Source organism: Gallinula chloropus (assembly GCF_964237585.1).
Source record: "Gallinula chloropus genome assembly, chromosome: 1".
Classification (NCBI taxonomy): Eukaryota; Metazoa; Chordata; class Aves; order Gruiformes; family Rallidae; genus Gallinula; species Gallinula chloropus.
In genome coordinates, this window is record NC_140085.1 from 60,453,355 (window position 1) to 60,474,888 (window position 21,534).

At 38.8% G+C, this 21,534-nt stretch overlaps 1 protein-coding gene across 1 annotated transcript in view; it reads right to left on the reverse strand.

The window, feature by feature from the left end:
- Positions 1-21,534, reverse strand: part of ACSS3 (acyl-CoA synthetase short chain family member 3) — an 81,661-nt gene that overhangs the window by 19,709 nt on the left and 40,418 nt on the right. Inside the window, exons 9-11 of the mRNA XM_084276868.1 lie at positions 20,146-20,249; positions 3,843-3,938; positions 221-284 (exon numbers count right to left, since the gene is read on the reverse strand). Coding sequence (XP_084132994.1) covers positions 221-284; positions 3,843-3,938; positions 20,146-20,249 — 264 coding nt within the window. The remainder of the gene's footprint in view (positions 1-220; positions 285-3,842; positions 3,939-20,145; positions 20,250-21,534) is intronic.

A 21,534-nucleotide genomic window follows, 5' to 3' on the forward strand; every position in this document is an offset into this window, starting at 1 on the left:
ATACTCATTCACCCAGGCAATTTCATCTGCAATTTTTCAGCTTTAATGGACACAGAGGTTCTGGCAGTTTGATATCAGTATCAGAGAGCACCATGCATTTCAACCCTCATTACTTTTTTTTTTTTTTCATTTATATGTACACACACAGACTTCAGTCAAAAGACAATAATCAACCCATGAAGGAAACTTCTTCTAGCTGTAAGAGACTTAATTTGCTTACTTTACTACAATGTTTCCCAAAGTCCTCGCCTTCACTGGTTCCTTATTTTCATCCAGAATCATCACTGTAAAAGAGTAATACAGGAAGAGAACTCCTGTTAAGTAGTGCATTTTCAAGTGGAGGACAGGAACTTTCTTCACAAATGTGAACATACTCCACACTTCAGAATGGTAACACACCAAGCAACAAAACCAATCAAGTAATTCGGGGGTGCCAAACTGGATAACCTCATGACCTTATTAACATTCAGCCTTAAGTAGAGAAAGTCTTATATAATACTCATGCTTTGGGAGCAGAAATAGCACAAAGTCCCAAAAGGGAAAAATACAGAACTGAAAATTAAAAGACACCTTCATACTGAAAAAAAACTAAACTTCCATAGCAGCAAAGAACCCTTCAGAAGTATCACAAACAGAAGAAAATGTGTGCAGGTAACATGAGTAAGAAATAACTACTAAGAATACTGGAGGCTGACTCAATTAATGGGAGAAATCAGCAGTAAATAAGTGTGTCTGGTTTTCAAAGGCTCTCAGGAAACTCAGAAGGATTCTCCCCTGCTGACAAGACTTATTCTAATCTAGCACAAAGAAGCAACATGTGAACTACCCAAAGCCACACAGCAGAGTAAGGCTAGGGTACAGCAACAAATCCAGACCTTCCGACAGAGGTCACATCCTTTCCCCGGATGAGACTGGCCTTCACTGACAGCATCATGTCCTGGTGCTGAGGTTTCTAAGGAAAAAACACCTAAAATAGCCTCTTCTATGCAGACATCTGGGAAATCTACTACTACAACCATCCATTTCCATTCCACCTGAAGGTATGGGCAGAAGTAAGAAATGACAGATAGCCACTTGGCCTGTAATAAACAGTATTAAACAAAGTGAAATGACTAAACCATGGAAAAACAGGTAGGGAAGGTCTTGACAGACCGGGCTGACATGGATTTAAAAACATGCTTTTTCAGCTGGAACTAAATTACCACAAATAATCTAACTTTCAGTACTTTTCTGTATTAAAGAGTTCCAGAGGAAACAGGAAAAAAAGAGGATGACAGACCTCTGACTAAAACCCTGCTAAGACTCTTATGAGTAATATCATATCCTATCTGTCCAAAGAATACCAACATCTGTAATTTACTATTTCTGGCTGAAGCCACTCCTGCAAAGAGGATGGCAATTCTTAAGTAACTAAGGAGCCTGCTGAAAGCAACAGCTCGGCACATAGACACACACAAGTACACAAGGCCAATTTTACAAATCAGTGACTTGCAAGGGGTAAGTGGGATAAGAAATTGAAAGGATGACTAGACACATAGAAGACACCTAGGGAAAACAAGAATGGCATAAATAAAACCCATTTATGCCTGTAAACACTTTTTCCTTATTTATTTTTAGCGTAAGAACCTTGTGTTGTTAAATTTGGAGACTTTAGACTCAGAACATGCAATGAAAGAGACCCACTCAGATGTAGTTTTCAGTGCTTTCTCTCCTATTTTTTCCTGTTTAATTATACTACACTAAACCTGCACTAAAATCTAATCAGTTTATTGTAACTATTTTATCAAAGTGGCAATTCCAGCGTTCTCCTCCCCATTGCCAGCAGTGTATTTCAATGTACAAAACATTGGGGGAGATATTATACTGCTCACTCCTGAGTTACTGAAGGGCTGATTTAATTCTTAAAAATGTGGGACTTGCTTCAGTTTGGAAACAATGTAATAGAATGATCTGGAAAGGATTCAAGTAGAAATTCAAGGGAAAGCACAATATAATATCTGATTTAAGGCAGCAGGGCTAGATATTCATATGGTATCTGGATTCATTTTTACACACAATTTGTGAAGCCGCATAGCTAAATAGCGTTTTTATGTTTTATATTCTACAAAATCAGCAAATAAATTGGTTTATTTTAGCAATAGTGTGACAGGAAAGAATTTGTCTCTGTTAACTTGGTATTTATATCACAGCATAAATAAAACATAACTTTAGCAATGTCCAAAACTGTTAATAGTTGCATGCATAATCTAAAAATACAGAATCCGTGCTTCTGAATGGCATAAGGACCTCTCCTAATTAATACAGCAACTGCAGCGAAACAACATCAAAAAAGAAGTCAGGAACAGCAAGACAGCTGCGAGTGCAGAGTAATTTCAAGATCCACTATTTTATGAATGGCTGCATTACAGGACATAATTGGCCTCAAACCAAAGACTAAAAGAGGTGAAGTACTGCCATAAATCTCCAGTGAATTTTTGTGCTCATTCTATGTTTCCCTTCTAAGGCACACTAAAGACATTTCCTTCATTCTATTTGAAGAAGTTATTTACTTACAATAGGTCTAATGTTCAAAAAAATTCATAGGAAATTTTTATATTCTTCCTACTGATACTTTTTTCTAGGCCTAGATGACTCATCTGATAGCATGTGTGATTGCAATTAAATTCTTATAATCTACCCTATTTATTGCAACTCTGGTCAAACTTTTCAGCTTTGTTTTTATGGTGTTTTTAAACCATTGCTTGTCTTCATGCCGTAACTGTAAATGCCAAAACCCAGAGCTGCTTTAATGTTCACTTCCACTTGTACTTTATTAGAAGAAAAAACAGTTTAGCTCTTTCTGTCCAACAAGGTGAAAACTTTTCCTGGAGATTATTTGAACTTCAGTGCAATTATTTTTCAGATTTCAAGTAATTCTTGAAAAATGGGTTAAAATCAGGGCTCCCAGCTATAAAAATATTGTTGCAGTCTTAATCCTGTGTCTGTACCCTTTGCTTGCAAATACCTTCCGGACAACAAGTACTTATCCTTTTAATGCTGGTCAATAGGCTACCATTTCTCCCAGCTGGAAATAAAAATGCTCCCCAAGTACTGAAAGAAAAACATGCTTATAAACTTCTCTCAAATACAAGACCATATACCTGCACAAAAAGGTAGAAAACTAACTCTGATTTTCCTCTAAAAATTATGAGATTAGTTCAAATAGATTTATATCCTTGCCAAGCTCCTTGTTAGCTCGCTACGATGTAACTGCAGAAGACACAGACCTCAGTAAAAATGTTCTTTATGCACTTCAGAAAACTTCTCATATAAAGCTGTAAGGCCAAAACAACATGCAATCAACGTGTCTCAGACAGAATTATTTGATGTACATCTCCCAAACCAAAAACTATTTATGCCCTGAAAATTGAAAACACAGGTATATCAGAACAGTCAAAGTGTATGCTATAGCAATTGTCTAGTCATTTCCTCTTTTGCTTATGGTTATTACTAACATTTTTCTTCCTGATATTCCAGTACAAATACTGCTGCCACTAACATTTTAAACAGAGCAACTGTGGATTAAGCCTTAAAACACAGTAGTTTTTTCCTATCTTTGCTCAATCAAAGGGTCAGCACATTCTTCTATACTGGATATAACAATTTTCTTGAATATAACTCTGAATATTCACAATCACATTCCAAACACACACAAAAAAGCAGAGCTTCCCGTTACAGGAAGGAAGAAAATGTGTTAATGACACTGTAACTTGCTTTCCCTGCAAAGGTATGAGAAATAAAGGGCACTTACTCAGGAATATAAGCAATATCCTTTTTTAGTAGCTTCTTTAGCATTGTCTTACCATTGTATCCTGGCACAGGTTTTCCTGCCTGTCCGGGTGGAGGTGTTGTAGAATTCCCCAAACCAACACAGGAAGCAGTAATTGCAGAACCAGATTCTGTTACGAGAACACAAACACCTTCAGTTAAGATTATTCTTAGTGTTATTAAATATTTATTGGTTCCAAGTTCTGCTTCTAGTTCAGCTCATCAAAATAATGAAATAAAATAAAAATCTCAGAGAAACAAACTAAGATTTAGAATTCAGGAGCTTTATGTGTTGCCAAATGATTGCAAGCTCATTACAGAAATTTGCATTCTTCAAAAGGCAACATTTTCCATTCCATAGAAGAGAGTCAGAAATAAACACTTTCTGGATTACTCCTGTAGTTTATTCTGCTATGGATATAAGGTTATATCATGACAATAAGAAACTGCCTAAAACAAAGCCATGACAGAAATACTGCATAGGGCAGAGGTACTTCAAGGGTTACTTCATGAGTCAATATCCTTAGGAAAACAAATTCCAGGAAAAAATCCCCACATAAATCCATTCTTGGTTGATTATCTTACCCTGTAAAGAAATACCTTTTGTTCTGTTTTGGAGCCAAGTATTCTGAGGTTTGGAAGGTGAATAAATTATGATATTGGACAGGAAGAGGTAGCTTCTAACAAAACTTACTGGAAATAATTTTCAGGAATATCTCTTTTATAATCCTAGAGATCTAGCTAGTATTTCTTAGTGAGAAGAATTTCAGATAACAGAAAGGCTCAAAAAGAAACAGAGGAGAAAAGTAATTTCATTGCTGCCAAAATAAAAGCAATCTAAGGAGCGGGAATCAAACTGATGCAAGATTTTGTGACCATAATCCAGATGTTTTCTCCTCCTACAAACATAGAAGTTTTACTATCCACAGCATTTTGGAGTGTTTTTGAGGGGATGGGGAGCAGGGGAGATGTGAGAAGACAAACATCCTTCATTTTTGAATCTTAAGAAGACGTAATTTCACCTAACTGCCGACAGATAAATGAACACTGGCTCTGCATGCCTTTGTTCCCTGCACAGGGTGATGGAAAGCAGGTTTGGAATCCCCTCTGAAGTGCCAACATAAAATACCTCGTTCAGAGCTTCCAAGAGTCAGCATGAATATGCCCTGTAATGCCTATGCCTTCCTAATTATCCCCACAGGTAGGCAGCTAGAAATTCCTCCCTCCTCACCTTCCTCTTTTTATTAAGAAAACTCAATTTCACATAACTTGTCTATACTACAAGAGTTGTTATTATAGAGGAGGAATAAAAACTCTCAAGTGACATAACAGAGAGTCTAGGTCTGAAAAAAGACCGCTTGCTCTTCTGTCTTTCCCCCTAACAAAAAAAATCTATAGAAATTGCTTTTAAATGCTGCTGTAACTCTGAGCCATAGAAAACAAAGAGCAAGGAGTTGTAAATATTAGCAGGAACACAGTATGAGACTATTACTTTAAAAACATGACTTAATAGTTCTGGAGATGTCCCAAGTCTCGGATCATTTGGCCTGGAATTCAGAGTCCACACCACCCTCAAGTGTCACCACAACAAAGCAGGTTTGTCTTCAGCTCTATTTTTATCTCTGATCAGTATGGTCAAAACTATTTTCAAAACTATTAGGAAATTACAGTTGATATTGCTGTGAATTTTCTCAGCTTCCATAGCTTTCATCTCTCAGTTGTTAAATGACTATTTATTGCTAAAAAAAGCGAGAAGAGTAAAGTTACAGAAACTTGTAGTGGTTTTACTTTAGGTGCAAGCAACTGAAAATTAGCATTAACATAGCATAGTTAGGCTAAAGCCCAACTCCCGAACGAGAATTATCAACCCTCAACACTAATAAAGACAGGCTAAAAACTTTGCTTAGTTGTTTCCTTGTTCCTTCTTCCACATAATGAAAGTTCCCTGTACAATTGTGATTCCTGATCTTTTTTTTTCCAACATGCAGAACATCCAAGCTACAGCAGCAACATAATATCCTAATGATCTAAAATACCCCATCCATGACCAACCACACTGACAGTTGCAGGAATAGAAACTCATGATTTGTGTAACAGTTTGGAACCTTAACTTTCCACACAGGATCTATACTGAAGACTTTTTTCCTCTTTTCCTTGGAACAGGTGAAAAGGGGCATGTTTTTAGAGAACAGTGAATTGGAAAAGACAGTGGAAGGGATAGATTATTAGTTCACTGTGATAGGAGGAAAAGAAACCTGGCAGCATGGAGTATATCTTACTTTATATATTGCACAGCAAGAGATACATACGTACTGTGACAGATCAGGTGAGAAAGGTATTCCTCTATCACCAAAACATGGCAATTAGGTTTGCAACTGAGAGAGGAAAGGACCGCAGCATCACTGTTGACCTGATGTACCAGTAAGATCTGCACAATCTGGGAACTGACAGACATTTCTAATCAAAAGCTCTCAAACAAAACACACTCACTGGAGAGGGAAAACCTGAAATTTCTGAAAACTAATTTGGATTTGCTTCACTGTTTGATACACTGCTAATGGAAACAATATAAATTAGAAAGGAAACTTCATCATACTGACTGACTGTATTTGTCCCTGCTTTTTGGACGACAGTGAATAAGATGAATGCAAATCCATTTACTCTAAGGAAGAATCTCAGGTTCTAAAACTTTCTGAATAGGCCTATATAATTGCTTCTATTTCCTCTATTGTTTTCCCAATCACCAGTGGATATATCATTTTCATATTTGCCCAGTGCTCTAATTTCTAAGCCGTACATTTAGATCCCATGGGTCAATAAGACATTTTATATACATGAAAAAAATACGGAGCTTTGGTGCTTGGACCAGATATTAATTCAGAGACGGAATCCCAAAAGCATCTGCTCTTTTTGTTAGGTTAACAGTTTCTGAATGCTAAAGATTCCCTTACAATGTAAAAGCACGAAGGAGTACTGTCAAAGGACAACATGAATCTTTGTGCTGTATGTTTCTTGGGAAATCAATGTTGGATTGAAATATCAATCTCCCAAATCTATCAGAAAACAGCAACCCCTTTCTAGAACATCATTTTTTATCAGAGAAAAAACAGTTCGACTTGAAAGTGGAATTCAATTCAAAATCCTGCTGAAAAGAAATCATCACTGTTCAGAAGAATACAGAAAAATAAGTACTGATGAGAAATTTTCCTTACCAATTATGCGTAATACAAGTACTGAGTGACCCTTTTTATATTTCCAATAATGAAAGTTGCTTCGTTTGAACTAAAGTTGGCATCTTTACAATTCAAGTCAGGACCTCACATGCAAGTTACAAGACCCAGGTCTGAAAGCTGAAATGGTAACAGTTTGAAGAAAGGCAACGCTTGTCAAATGGACTTTGTATTCCACCTACCTCTTACGTCAGGTTTCTGAATGTACAAACAGACATCCCTTACCTGATGCTCACCTATTTATATTTACAGATTCTCTGAAATTAATCCCCAGAGTCTAGACAGATTCCTACCGCTGAAGTCTTTAGGAACTTGCATATTTTTAATGTAAGAAACAGAACAGCAGATCTGTCTTCCAGCCAATCCCTTCTGCAAATGTTTAGGCACTAACCTTCCACTCATGACACTGGCATGTTAGCTCACCCTCTGGCTGCGGAAGGCTTTTCAGGGACAACTGGATCATAAAACCAATCTCTTTTTTTGCATAACACCTTATAACATGACAATGAAACAGTTATTTAGAAAAGCAATGCACTGGGAGAGCGACGTTTCACAACATGTCTGGAAACTACATTCAACCTGCATCAGTTATACTGGAATTAATATACATATACCTCTGAGAATAATGAAAAGCACTTCACTGAGATTTGGAAGAGAGACTTGGTGAGAGACTGTCTTAAAATCACAGCTGTTAAAGTGTCCCAAGTCCCTCCTTATATTTTTACTTTCAGGATAAATGCTGATGAGAAGAAATAGACCTCAAAATTTGAATATGTGACCTTCTTTGCTTTATCTCAAACTACATCTAAGTCAAATACATTATTTTAAAGATATTTCAGTATTATTGAGCTACATAGGACAGTTAATGAATAATCCAGTACAGGCATTTTTGTGGCATTTGTTCCTGTGAAAGCAATTATTATGTTGAAGAAAATGCTGCTGATGCAGAAGCAAAAAGCATGCTCTTATGAGTAGCAAAGGGAGTCTGTAAGGGTATGCCTGACTTTATTCATCAGAAAGGTTCCACCTGCCTGTGTGCCCCACTTGCAGAAGCTGCGCTCTGCCAAATGATGCAGAGCAACAGCTAGTAAGTTCTGTGCTAGAAATGATCTTGCTCATTCACAGTGAACAGTCAAGTTCAATCAAAATAAACAGTTTTGAAATAACTCAGGACTTTAAAGATGAAAAATGCCCTGTACCACTTACATTCCTGATACGTTATAATTTCTAGACTGTGTCATGTTCCTCAACATAATAGACTGTCACACAGCTGAAATACTGTATTTTCTCCTAGTAAGTACTTAGGGAAAATACATTGCATTTTGACATTAATATTTGAGTTTGGGCTGCACTAAGTGAGTAATATAAGGCTGTCTGCTTTAAATTTCTTTGGATGTAATGGATAGTCATTGGGAGCATGCAAAATAGGTGGAAAGTTATTATATAACAGGGAAAAAAAGAAAAAAAAAGGAGCAATTGTCATACATTAATAAATGCAATAAATACAATATACCACATTGTGACTACGGCAGTGCTGTTTTGAGCCATTCTCCTGGAAAAGTTGTCATTTTGTTGAGGGGAATTAATGGAAGTACCACAGCAGAAGACAGCACTGATGAAACAGAGAATGTCTATGGAAGAAGAAAGCTTCCATAACAAATCCATCCACACAACAAGAAAACAGCTCAGAATAGACTCCTTGCACATGCTCCCTCCACACAGCGGTCACTTTAGTTATTACAGAAAGGGCAGAATGAAGAATTCAATACAGTAACAGCAACACGCTTTCTAGTATGGCAAATGACTGGGTATCCAGGAACAGAAAACTAAAGGAGAACTGTAGTGCTCAATCTGCATCACAACATACCATTCTGCTTCCTTATAACAGATCACAGAGATAATACATAGCAGGAGGGTCCTGAAGATTCAGGGGCCAGATCAGCAAATACTCATACAGACCATATTTCCTTCATCCTTCAGCATGTGACCTTGCAGAACAAAGTCAGTTTCCTAGTCAGTTCCTCATCACTAAAACCCCAGCAAGTTTCCAAACCTCTGAGTGCACTAGCAGGCCTCGCTCACAACTTGTGAATTAGCACTGTTAGACGTTACAAGTTCTGTCTAGATAACCATGCTGCAGGCTAGCAGCCCTACCACCACTTCAGCCTTATGCTTACTGGTCTTGGAAGATAATGTCAGATAACCAGTTTAGCCTTGGCACAGTACAGCTCAGCCATGCCTTCAGCAAGACCTCAAAAATATCCACTACATAATTTTGATATCAAGTTTTCTTCAGCTCTTCACTGATAGAGTTCTACTCTCTCTGCACTGCTCCAGGTTGGTGCACAAGACATGATGTAGCATTAATGTGTACAAAGCCCAGCTACACCTGGCTCACGATGGGTATTTAACTATAAACAGTCTGATGATAATTATCCATCAACACTACAACAAGGAGACGACACCTGGCCACTATTATCACAGGGCACTGAAGGGCACAGAGAAGAACAGGCTGGATAATCCCGAAGCAATGATGTGTGATGCTGGGCCGTTGGCTGGCAGACTGCCACAAAAGTCCACAGCACAGCTGCACCCACATCGTTAGCAGATGTTGATATGCCATGGTTTTTGCCGCCTTCTAAGGGTAAAGGCTAGTGAAAATTAGTTTTCAGATCTATGATAACTGTATTGTGAACCTCCCCATCCATTTTACTCATTTCCTCTTCGTTTTGCTTATGCCTGTCATCAAATGAAATAAAATTTAATGACAGAGCTTATATTTACTGCAATTCTCATCTTCTAACATGTTTATCAGGGTATTGCAGCAAACTGTAAACAGAAAAGTGAGAGGAGCCACAAGCAGACAACAATGACTGAGGAATCTGGAGAACTGTAAATTCCTAAGGATTCCCTAATTCAGCTTTACCAACTGTCAGAAAGCAAGTGTGAAATTAAATCCAATTCACACATTATGCACAATTAGGTTAGATTAAAGACAATCTGTGAACCTAAACTGTGTAAGGCTTTGCTGGCTAGTAGTGAAACTTCAAAACTCTTTCATGCATCATTTGGTATTTCATTTCACCCCTTATTTCTGAGGAGTATGACAGATGCAGCAGAAAAATTCTTGAACAGAATGAATGATAATCATTATTTACTTTTCCTCCATCTGACTGCACTTCTTAACTTACTCCTCTTGTGAATCAAGTACACGTGGCATCAACACAATAAATACTGGGTGCATACAGAATGCCAAAATGCGGTGTGTAACCAAGGTCCACCTTAACAAAACTCACAAGAAGTATTAAACTTTTGATGAGGTATGCAGGCTGGGTGATTTTTAATCAAGATTTTTATACTGGTCTTTAACATGGAGTTTTCCAACTCCTTACAAACTTAAGTAAAGCTAGGGTAAAGAATGCAGTAAACCAACAGGAAAGAATCTCAGTTAAGACTTTCTCTCTCAAATATCATTTAGAGAGACTATAGCATCTAAAGCATGATCTTGTCCACCAGACTGCTTAGAATTTAGATTAAATTCATTTGGCAGAAGATCAGAACAATTTGTTACCTTGAGGTGGGATGGCTGCAAAATGTTTGTTCATCCTGCCAGTAACCTATAAAACAGAGAGTAAAACCTCTACAACTCTCAGCCTCATGGAGAAACAGCAGTGTTTTTCACCTGTTCTTCCCATCCAAGTGAAATTAAATTTGACCTTTCTCACTTGGTTAAATTGTACACAGAGCCTTAGAAAACCTCTACTTAACTGCTTAACTTTCTCTACTCAGAAACTGTAAAGCAGAAACTTCATTCAGAAAACATGGGAAAGAGATATAAATAGGAAATGAACTAATCCATTTTTAAAGGGTGACTAAGTACACCAGAAAGAGCCATTAATCAAGTGGGCCCTCTGGTACAGAAGTGTTTGTGCAACAGGACCAGTGCATTGCACAAAAATTTGCGCTTTTTTTCTGGTTATGGCTACTTGCTGTTCAGTATTCACTTCCACTTAAGTTCTCCTTATTCTCTATATTCTTTATTGTACAATAGCACCAAGCTGCTTAATCAACAGGGCCATACAAAGCAGGCACCATGGAAAGTGGTTACTGTCTGAAAAACAGCACAGACAAAAGCTACAAGGGCCAGTGATGAGACAGACATATTCATTTTCATTATCCATCATATGAAGAAGGATTATTCTGTAATTAAAATGCACAAATGGACACTGCACAGTTGACTTGAGCTAATTTAAATAAACGTCAGTGATGATAACTGTAGAAAAAAGTGTGGTTTCATTATCCTTCTACAACTTGGCTGTACATTTCCACCTTCCTGTCCCTCCTCCTCCCACACTTTTACATGGAATTGAACTGAGTCAGATTTTTTTTTTTTACAATAGTATTATTCTTTCTTTCAGACAGATTAGTCTTTGTCCACGTCACTGCTCTGACTCTGCTTGCCCTGCGGCCACACACATGGTAGGAGCGGCCCAAGAGCAGAGCTACAAAGGCAGCACCAGAGGTGAAGAAGCGATGATGCTCCACTCTTTCACCAGTGGTTTGTGTGTAGGTAAGCTTAGACGGTTCACAAATCACACACCCAGTTACACACTGCCACCACCGAGCTATTTACCTCAGTGGGTTCTATTTAAAACAGGAATAGCATCACAACTATTTCCTTCCCCACAATCAAGTGTCCATTTAGACCAATTCACAGTATGGGTGTCACTTTAAATTTTAAACATCATACACAATACAGGTACCTACTTAAGGGTTTTCACAAGCCAGGCCGTTTTTCTGAAGCAGAGCTTTAGTGACAAACAGCCTGTTACATCTACATTGGTTTAACTTTTGTGTCAGATCCTAACCTGCAGCGAATGCCTCCCGCCTCAGCTGGGACACTATTTCCAATCTTTGAAAGGAAATACTGCACTACGTTCAGTGTTGCACTAATTAAAGTGTTTTCACGTTTGAACAAATGGGCAGCTCCAAGCTTGCCTGCACAACCCAGGGATTACGGTGTTGGTATTAACCTGGCTGTGGAGCTGCTCTCACACACGTACAGCACCAGCGGCTGTGCACAGCTAGCCAGGAGCAGAGTCGTGTCCCTCATTTCTTGGGAATGTACAGAAGCATAGGGAAGGGGGGGGGTGGAGGAGGGGGAATACAAAATAAGCTAAAGGTACTTGAAAATCTGAAGCCTGTTTTTCAAAATGAAATCAAATTTGTTTATCAAGTAATACATTTTCTGAAAGTACCCGAGTTTCCATGCTTATTCTTGGAATTCAACATCAGACGAGAAACCAGCAATTCTTTTGGTATTTACTAAATGCTTCAAAAGCACTTGTACTCATAATGCATCTATTACCATGAATACATATTACATTTGTGAAGGCCAAATACTTCTTGTGTAACAGTTCTATTGCTATATTCAATCCACTCATCTAAAAACAAAATCAACCCCCAAAACCATTAAAATTCCCCTAAGGCTCCCTGTCACAATCCTATCCAAACAGAATGTACTTACATACTGCACTGTTTGTAGCATCATACATACACACGAGGCCTCTGAAGATTTCAAAGCACACCCAAATAAAATAATAAATGTATAAAATGTAATTGTAAAGAAGCTCTAATTAGCTTGGTTAAAGGTTGCTTGGCCATGAAAAATACTCAAACCAAAGAAGGAAATAAGATTAGTTATCAGAAACTGGCAAGCTCATCATAAAGCACTAGAACTTTATGCACCCATTTTGTAAATATACCAGGTTCCTTTGCCTCAAGAAGGTAATTTATGATGTACACCTTCCAAGTCGCCTATAGCAAAATGACAGCCAAGATAATCAGAGGAGAATAGAAAGCTTTTCGGTCATATTTTGATGTCAGATGGCATGTTTAAAGATGCATTAAGTCAGGCAATGCATTGAATTATAATGTATTTTCAGACTAAAAATGAATTCCAAATTTTTATTTTCCTTCTACTGTAACATCATAACTGATACATAATGAAATACTACGAGATAAATGGAGATTATAAGAAGTAATTACACATCTCATTGAGAACCATTTACTGTTTAATCATTTGAGGGAATCTTAATATATTGTATGCATAGTAATAGTGCCAAGATGCAAAAGACAGGTAAAACTTCTACTGTGCAGTTCCAATTTATTTTTTCCTGCATCAAGGTCTAACATCCTAGAAACCCCTGTTCTCTCTCTTTCTACCTTCACTGGACAGCCTTAAACCTTGCAAAGGATCATTCCCTCCACGCACTAGATCCATGCAGCTTACTACTAGCCTTCCTGTTCTTAAATCATCAGGAAAACCATCTACTCTACACTAATGAGGACTTTATTTTCTGAGCAACAAAAAAAGCAGTTGCCATGCAACAAGAATGAGATCAACCACCTGTAACATCTTCACACGTACACAAACTGAAAGTGCTGTCACAGCTTGTCTCCTCCAGGCAGATGAGACTGCACTATTCTTATTTAGCGTACTCGGTCCTAACAGTGTCCCTTCTTTTTCATTTGCCTGTTCAGTGCACACTAAACATCGTTTATGCCTGAGCTCTGTAACTTAGGACTGCTTTACAGTTCTTCTATTTTCAGTCACTTAAACCACATCAATGAAATTTTTAAAAGGAGGGAAACATTTATAATACTTCATTCATATTAATGCATGTCCCTGGCTGCATGTGGAAAGACAATCAGAAAAGATTAAGATTAATAAGCACTGAGAAACTGAAGTCAAATGGGAACAGAAAAGCTGGCTACATACGTTCTACCAATTCTGAATTAGAAAATGTCAGCACAAATGAGACAGACTGGCTATGGCACAGCTGATACTGAATTCGTATCAACACGGAGGAGAGGCTGACCAGTGGGAAAATAAGACTGTGGGCAGGAGGAGAAGAGAACCTTCCCAGCACCAGTGTTTTTTACTGGAAGGACCTAGTGTGCTTACTGACATATCTATGCCCAAACTGTAACCAATTCCATAAATAAAACTAAAAGGGATCCGTCTTTTTGCCAAGCCACAACACCCAGTCCATCTCTCACCCAGTAACATCTTTGTAGTGTGGCACATTTCTGAAAATGCCAAGGAGAACTGCGAGCCACATGAAATGCTCACCTGAAATAACCCTCAGGAGAGAAACATTTTTTGAGGAGAAAACACATTTCAGGAAATGGGGAGACTGTTGCCTGCACCAAAAACCACAATAAACCTACACAGTTGTCATCATTCTTTCAAACTAAGAACACCTTCGAGGATATGTATATAATCCAGACACATATTCTTTCATGTCCAACAAACATCTAAGCAGTACACAGCAATAAACAAGACATTTCTGTAAAAAATAAAATAAAATTCTCAGCTAAGCAGATGCAGCTTAAATTTCTGAAGAAGAGTCTTCTTCTCATAGATAGTGCAAAGAAAACTCATGAAAATTCAAGACTATAAGATATAGATAACTATAAAACTGAAATGCTACAGAAGGCAACACAATTAGGGAAGCAATGTCACTCATTTTATTAGGGAGGCATGTCACAAATCGTGTATGATGAAAATGCAAAACTCTGTTAGCATGAGCAGAAATTCAATATTCTACCATTATATCAACTAAGATTACATCAATAAAATGCCCAGTTCTGAGCACTGGCAGTCTTCAATACTTAACCTACCCGGAAGCAAGGTGCTCCACAGTAAGGCTTTCAGAATTTCACCACATTTCAAAAATACAGACTTACTTAAGAAACTTCTGTAATTCTAATGTTCCATGGGACTACACCTATAAAGGCACAAATAGTTTATGCCATAATGAAACACCTTAAAAAAAAAAAAAAAAGCATACTGGAAGGAGAGTGAGGTTGAGAATTGTTTGCCTCTGCAATTCCAGCACACTCCTGGGATGTACACACAGGCAGGGCTCCACTGTCCCATGCTGAGGAGGGGAAGGTTTTCCTCTCTCTTCCTCCACCTCTGAGTGGCAACATTACTGGAACACTGAGACAGAGAGACACCTACTGCTCTTCACAGGTTTGAGACTGGTTGTGCTCCCCCAAAGCCATTTAGTCCAAATTACTTGGCTCACTAGAAAACAAGAGTGTCAAATCCTAATTTAAATCCATGTCACACCTTTCAGTTATGTTAAATTATCATAAGATGAAAATTGCAAGAACCATCAATGTTCCAACCTCAAGAGAGAAGTCAATCTTCAGGACGAATTAGGAAAGAGCTTGACTTTGACACAGGTTGACTAGTCAAAGAAAAGAAAACATACAAGTTCTGTTCATTTTACTTTCTCTGAAGCTAATGGTAAAGGCCAGGGTACAGAGTGAGACAGCCACACGCTACTGAAAGGTCAGCCTCTGCTTTGGCAATGCCCATGGCCCCCCGAAAAATGTCCTACTCTCTCTCCTCCAACAAGGACAACCATGTTTGAACTGAGTGTCCTAACATGATATTGAGGGAATGACAGGCTATTGTAACTGATGACACGCAGTCCACATCTGCACAAGTCTGACTACCAAGCAACAAGCAACAGCTGAAACAATCTTCATATATAATCTCCACATATAATCTTCAATGTTCATACCCTTAAAGGACAGAATGCAAGTCCCCAGATTAATGATAAATGACAATAAATGGTCACTTTTCTCCTCTTCCTCTACATGAATATCTGTTACAAGTTCAGTTATCCAGAAAATTATGCTCAGAGGCTTCTGTAATTCAGGGCTGCAGAGCTGCAGAGGTTTCTGCAGAGTAATTCCCACTTCTGAAGAAATGTTCTGCAGGATATCAACTTGAAAAAAAAAAAACCCAAACAACAATCCTAGTCTTGACAGGATACATATCTTTAAAAAGCATAAACTACATCTACTCTGAGGCACTACTTGATAACCTAAACCTGGACTTTGAAAGAAATGTTTCATCTCAACTCATCTCTGTGCTCTGTAACTCCAGAACTGAATTTCTCACATTCAAAAAAGCATTTTCAGGAATTGATTCTTCTGCTGCACACAACCATTACTCCTATGTGGATGCACATAATAAGAGCACGTACCAATAAAAATACCACCAGCACAGAGGCTGCATGCTTTAGAGGTAAGGCAAAGAGAAGGAACAAGAACAGTTTTAGAAGTGGTAGAGAATATAGATTAATTGTGCTACAGAACTTGGGGAATTCCTACCAGTTAATTTTATCACACTATGTCCCAGAGTTGTAAGATCTCCTTACAGTGTATGCATACTATAACCTTCTTTTTCAGCAGCCGTAATGTAGGAAGCACTATGTGATTTTTGTCCTGCTGCAGGTACCCATTCCTTACTGGGTAAGACAGCTTATTTCCATGAAAACAAAAAACCTGTAAAATCTTCCCATAGTTCTGCCTCCTAGTGTCATTCAGGACATAGCAGGTATCTCCAATTTGAACCTCCTGCACTCACATGCTGTGTACCCATACTGCGTGACCAAAAAAAAGTTGTATGGAAACATGTCTCTAGACTGAGATTTGATGCATGTTAACTTTTGTCACTGAATTTTCAGTTTCCATTCTGTTTCATCTGAATTTTCTTATCCATCCTCGAAGACACAGTCTCAAAATGGTTTCATATAAAAATACCAAGAATAAAAAAAAACTTCTTTATATCCTATACTCATGATAAAGAAACAGAAATATGATTTCTTAACATTTTTAAATACCAATAACGATGTGGCAGAGTTTAATTTAATTTCTCTTTACTACAAAATACTGAATATGTAAGATGAAAGCAGTTGAGGATGTTTAACAGAACCTTTCAGAGCCTTCATGCTTACACAGCTTGTCACAACCACATGGCTGTTACCCATTTTTTCTTTCAGAATTCTAAACTAGCTCCAAAACCAAAGTAACACAAACTCACATTTCTTTGTGTATTGAGGCCTCTCCCAAGCATGCAACACAGCAAGTACAACTCAATCACTGTAGATTTGGGAAGGTGCTCCATAACATGCTTATCTGGAATACTCAAACAGAGCTACTGGATCATTTCTTTAAAACATAACTACAGACAGAGACAGAACAAGGTCCAAAATGTGCATTCCCATTCCCTTTCAGAAAAAGTACCATAAGACTTATGTAAATATGACAAGAAAATTTATCTCTGAGCAAGAAAAGCTGTTTTCTGAAGCAGAATTTGCAATGGCTTCCTGGGTAGCTTGGGTGAGAAAGTTGTCTTTTTCAATTTAACATCTGCAAGACTGGAATAACTTTACTTACTTCATAGGGGTGTTAAAAGAATTCATTTGCTTGTGTTTGTGCAGTTACTTTGAAGATGAAAACTGCTATTTAAATGCTAAGTGTCACGTCACGTAAATAAGCAAAAACTAAACACTTGCACCAATCCAAAATAAGACAATCCCCTCTCCCATGCACAGACCAGCACAGGATCTGAAAGTACCATTCTTTCATCCCCTGGCATGACTCCAAAGGAAACAGCATGCCTTTATCAGTCCTTACTGCCTCAAATCCTACTTGCCGTTCACTGATCCTGTGACAAACATTTCACAGCTTGCAAGATGAGCTTACTACACTTGTAACAGAAATATTAACATTTAAAATAAGTTCTATTGATGAAGGTATATTGACACAAATCAAAGTTTAAATCAATCAGGCTTTTTTCCAGGTGTAGCTACTCTGAAGTCCTCTAATGAAAGCTTTCTTCTGTTTCCAAGCACTGTTTCAACTCACAGTGATTTCATATACTCCATAAATCCTCCAAAGACAAAATGAAACACAACTCTGTGCACAGTTCTTTGTCCACATTTATTTATAGTTTCTATACAAGACAAAGGGGCCAAGAGCTTTGAAGACATCTCACTAAACCTGAAGAAGCAAGTGGCTTACTCCCTTTTTATTCTTGAATACTTTCTTTGTCTACCTTTTGTTTGCCTTCACACATACTCCCTTCCATCTCCAAATATTGTTGCTTCTCATCTCTACAAAGCTGATCTCTTCCTTCCTTTTCTCAGTCATAAATGAGGGAACAGAAATTACCCCACCACACAAGACACACTAATTACCTAAATACTGCTCTGCTCCTCCATCTGAGGCTTTAGCCTCAGTTGGAAGAGCCAACAAGAATACATCAGTGCATAGGATCTAGAGTATTCAGGTAACATGAAGAAGACAGCATTTCTCACAGTGAATCATTCCATTGTATACATTCAGTGTATCATATACCATTGTGTATCACTCACTTGGTATATTCTTTTATAGTGCTGTTGTTATTTTCCTCTTCCTTTGCTATTCCAATAACCTGTCCTTATCCGAACTGTTTTGGGTTTGTGTGGCAAGGCTGGGGCCGGGGGAGGGAGGAGCTGCAGGGGTAGCTTCTGTGAGAAGCTGCTAGAAACTTCACCTAGGTCTGACAGAGCCAGTACTAGCTGGCTCAAATACGGACCTATTGCTGACCAATGCTGAGCCAATCAGTGATGGTCACAGCGCCTCGGTGATAACATATTTAAGGAGGAAAAAACCTCCAAACCCAAGCAGCTGATTTTTGCCACCAAAGAAGGAGTGAGAAGATGTAAGAAACTGTGCAGACACCAAGGTCAAGGAAGAGGTGGGGGGGAGGTGCTCCAGGTGCCAGGGCAGATTCCCCTGCAGCCCGTGAAAAAGACCACAGTGAAGAAGGTGAAGGTTTTCCCCCTGTAGCCCACAGAAGATGATGGAGACCAGAGGTTCTACCTGCAGCCCATGGTGGGCCCTAAACTGGAGCAGGTGGAGACATGTGAAGGGTGATGTGACCTGGTGGGAACCCCGCATTGGAGCAAGCTCCAGGCAGGACCTGCAGCCCATGGAGAGAGGAGCCCATGCCAGAGCAGGTTTTCTGGGGGTACTTGAGACTCCATGGGGTACCAGGCTGGAGCAGTCTGGGTCTGAAGGACTACACCCTGTGGAAAAGACCCATGCTGAAACAGTTCATGAAGAACTGAAGCACCCATGGGAAGGACTCAGGTTAGAGAAATTCATGGAGGACTGTATCCCATCAGTGGAACCCCACACTGGAGCATGGGAAGAGTGTGAGGCGCCCTCCACCTGAGAAGGAAGGAGCGGCAGAGACAAAATGTGATGAATGGACTGCAACCCCCATTCCCATCCCCCTGTGCTGCTCAGGGGGAGAAGGTAGAGGAATTGGGAATAACATTGAATCACAGAAGAAGGGAGGGGTGGGGGAGATGTTTTAAGGTTTTGTTCTATTTCTCATTATCCTACTCTGTTTTGATTAGGTAATAAATCAGATTAATTTTATTCTATGTTGAGTCTGTTTTGCCCATTATGGTAATTATTGAATGATCTCTCACAGTCCTTATCTCAACTGGTGAGCCTCTCACTATAATTCTCCCCTGTCCAGATGAGGAGAGGTGTGATAGAGCGACTCTGTTGGGCACCTGGCCTCCAGCCAGGGTCAAACCACCTCACCCACCCACAAGTTTTACCTTTTTCTTCTATTTCTTCTCCCCATCCCACCAGAAGGGGGAAGGATGGGGAGTGAGCAGCAGCATAGCCCCAGCTGGCAGTTAAGGACTAACTACAACATCTCTTCTGTTCTGTTCTATTCTATAATAGAAGACATTCCAAAACAACCAATAGAATTTGAATGAGATCAATACAGAACAAAATTAAAGACCAAGGAGTCTACCCTGTACTGCGAGTGGTTTGGTTTTAATAAGAAGAAACAGATGTGCAAAAATCTTACCTTAAACTTGAAAGTTTTCCTAAATACCAAATTTTCTTTCACAAAACAGTCCCACAGGAAAACAATAAAAAAATATACACCTGGAGAAAATATTGCTGCAAACATTTATTTTTAATTTTCTAAACACCAGCATCATAAAAATATGAAACCTTTTTTATCTATAGCTTTTAAAAATGCTGTGTTTTACACTCTGATGTCACTTTTCAGACCACTTCCACAAAGCATTTTTTCTGCTTGAATTTTATCTTCACACTTGGTTCTGCCTGTTTAAATGTTCATAGAAAGAGAAACCAACCCTACCTGCAGACTCAGAAGATAAGTCTCCTCACTGTATTTTACAAACAGGTATTTAAAAGTACTCACCAGTTTGCCACCAGTGGTCCAAGACAGGTACTTTGAAGACCCTTTTTGACCATTCCAGTGTGTCCACATCACAGTGTTCACCAGCTACAAATAATGTTCTGAACCTTTAAATAAAAACAGAAAAATATATATCTTGATTTGATTGGGAAAAGGAAAACAAGAGGACCAATTCAGTAAATATCTCTATTTGGTTTCCCAGATAAAGAGAAAAGGGGAGGGAGGACCCTTACTCTGTATGCCTCTTCCTACTAACAATTAGAATCACAGTAGTATTAATTTGTGCTACTTAATACATAATGGAAAAGCAGCTTTCTTTTCTGAATGAAAAGACCATGGGATACCAGAGGCAACTGTGAGCCAAAGTAAAAAAATAATCAAATGCTCTGTGTACAGGAACTAGGTAGATATCCATTAGGCAAAGCATGAGGCACAAACTAAAAAGAAAAAAAATAAAGTAAACCAGCTAAATAATGCCAATTCAGCAGCCTTGGGTCCCTGGTGGCAGTACTAGATTTGAGCTCATTTGACTGGATGTTTTGGAGCCAACTTTGGCAGGGAAAAGATGCAACACCTGGCAGTCCTGACAGATACGATATGCATGTTTGTACCATTAAATTAGGTAATTCTATATAACTGGCTGTTAAACCCACACACAGTCTTTAACTTCAGAATCTTTTATTGGAAGTTTAGTCACACTTTATCATCCTTCATTAAGCATTGTAAATTCACTTCATAGCCTGTTTAGAATGATACAGTCCTCTGTCAGCAGCAGTTTCTTAAATATGACTGTCATTATTCAGAAGCCAGACATTACCCCACACTCCTGCATGCTGCAAAGGTTTTGATCTTTCTAACACTTGCACTGTAACTTTATTTATGGCATAGTAGATTTTTTGCATTTATTTCCTAATGATTAATTTAAAACCCTAATAAACTGCGTATGCTGCAGCCTCACCTTCAGTACTGTATGCAATTCTACACCCCACAATTTAAGAAGGGTGTGAAGGTCCCTGAATGCATCCAGAGGATGGCAACAAAGCTGGTGCACGAGATGTCCTATGAGGAGTGGCTAAGGACTCTGAGCTTGTCTAGTTTGGAGAGAAAGAGACAGGGGCAACCTCACTGCTCTCTGCAGCTCACTGAGGAGGGGAAGAGGGGCGTGCTGAGCTCTTTTCCCTCAGATCCAGTGACAGGATGAGTGGAATCGTTCAAAATTGTGTCATAGGAGGTTTTCACAGGACATCAGGAAGCATTTCACAGAATCATAGAATATCCTGACTTGGAAGGGACCCATAAGGATCATCACGTCCAACTCCTGGCTCCACGCAGGAGGGGACTTTACTCTCTTTACTGAGAGGTTGGTCAAACACTGGAATAGGTTTGCTAGAG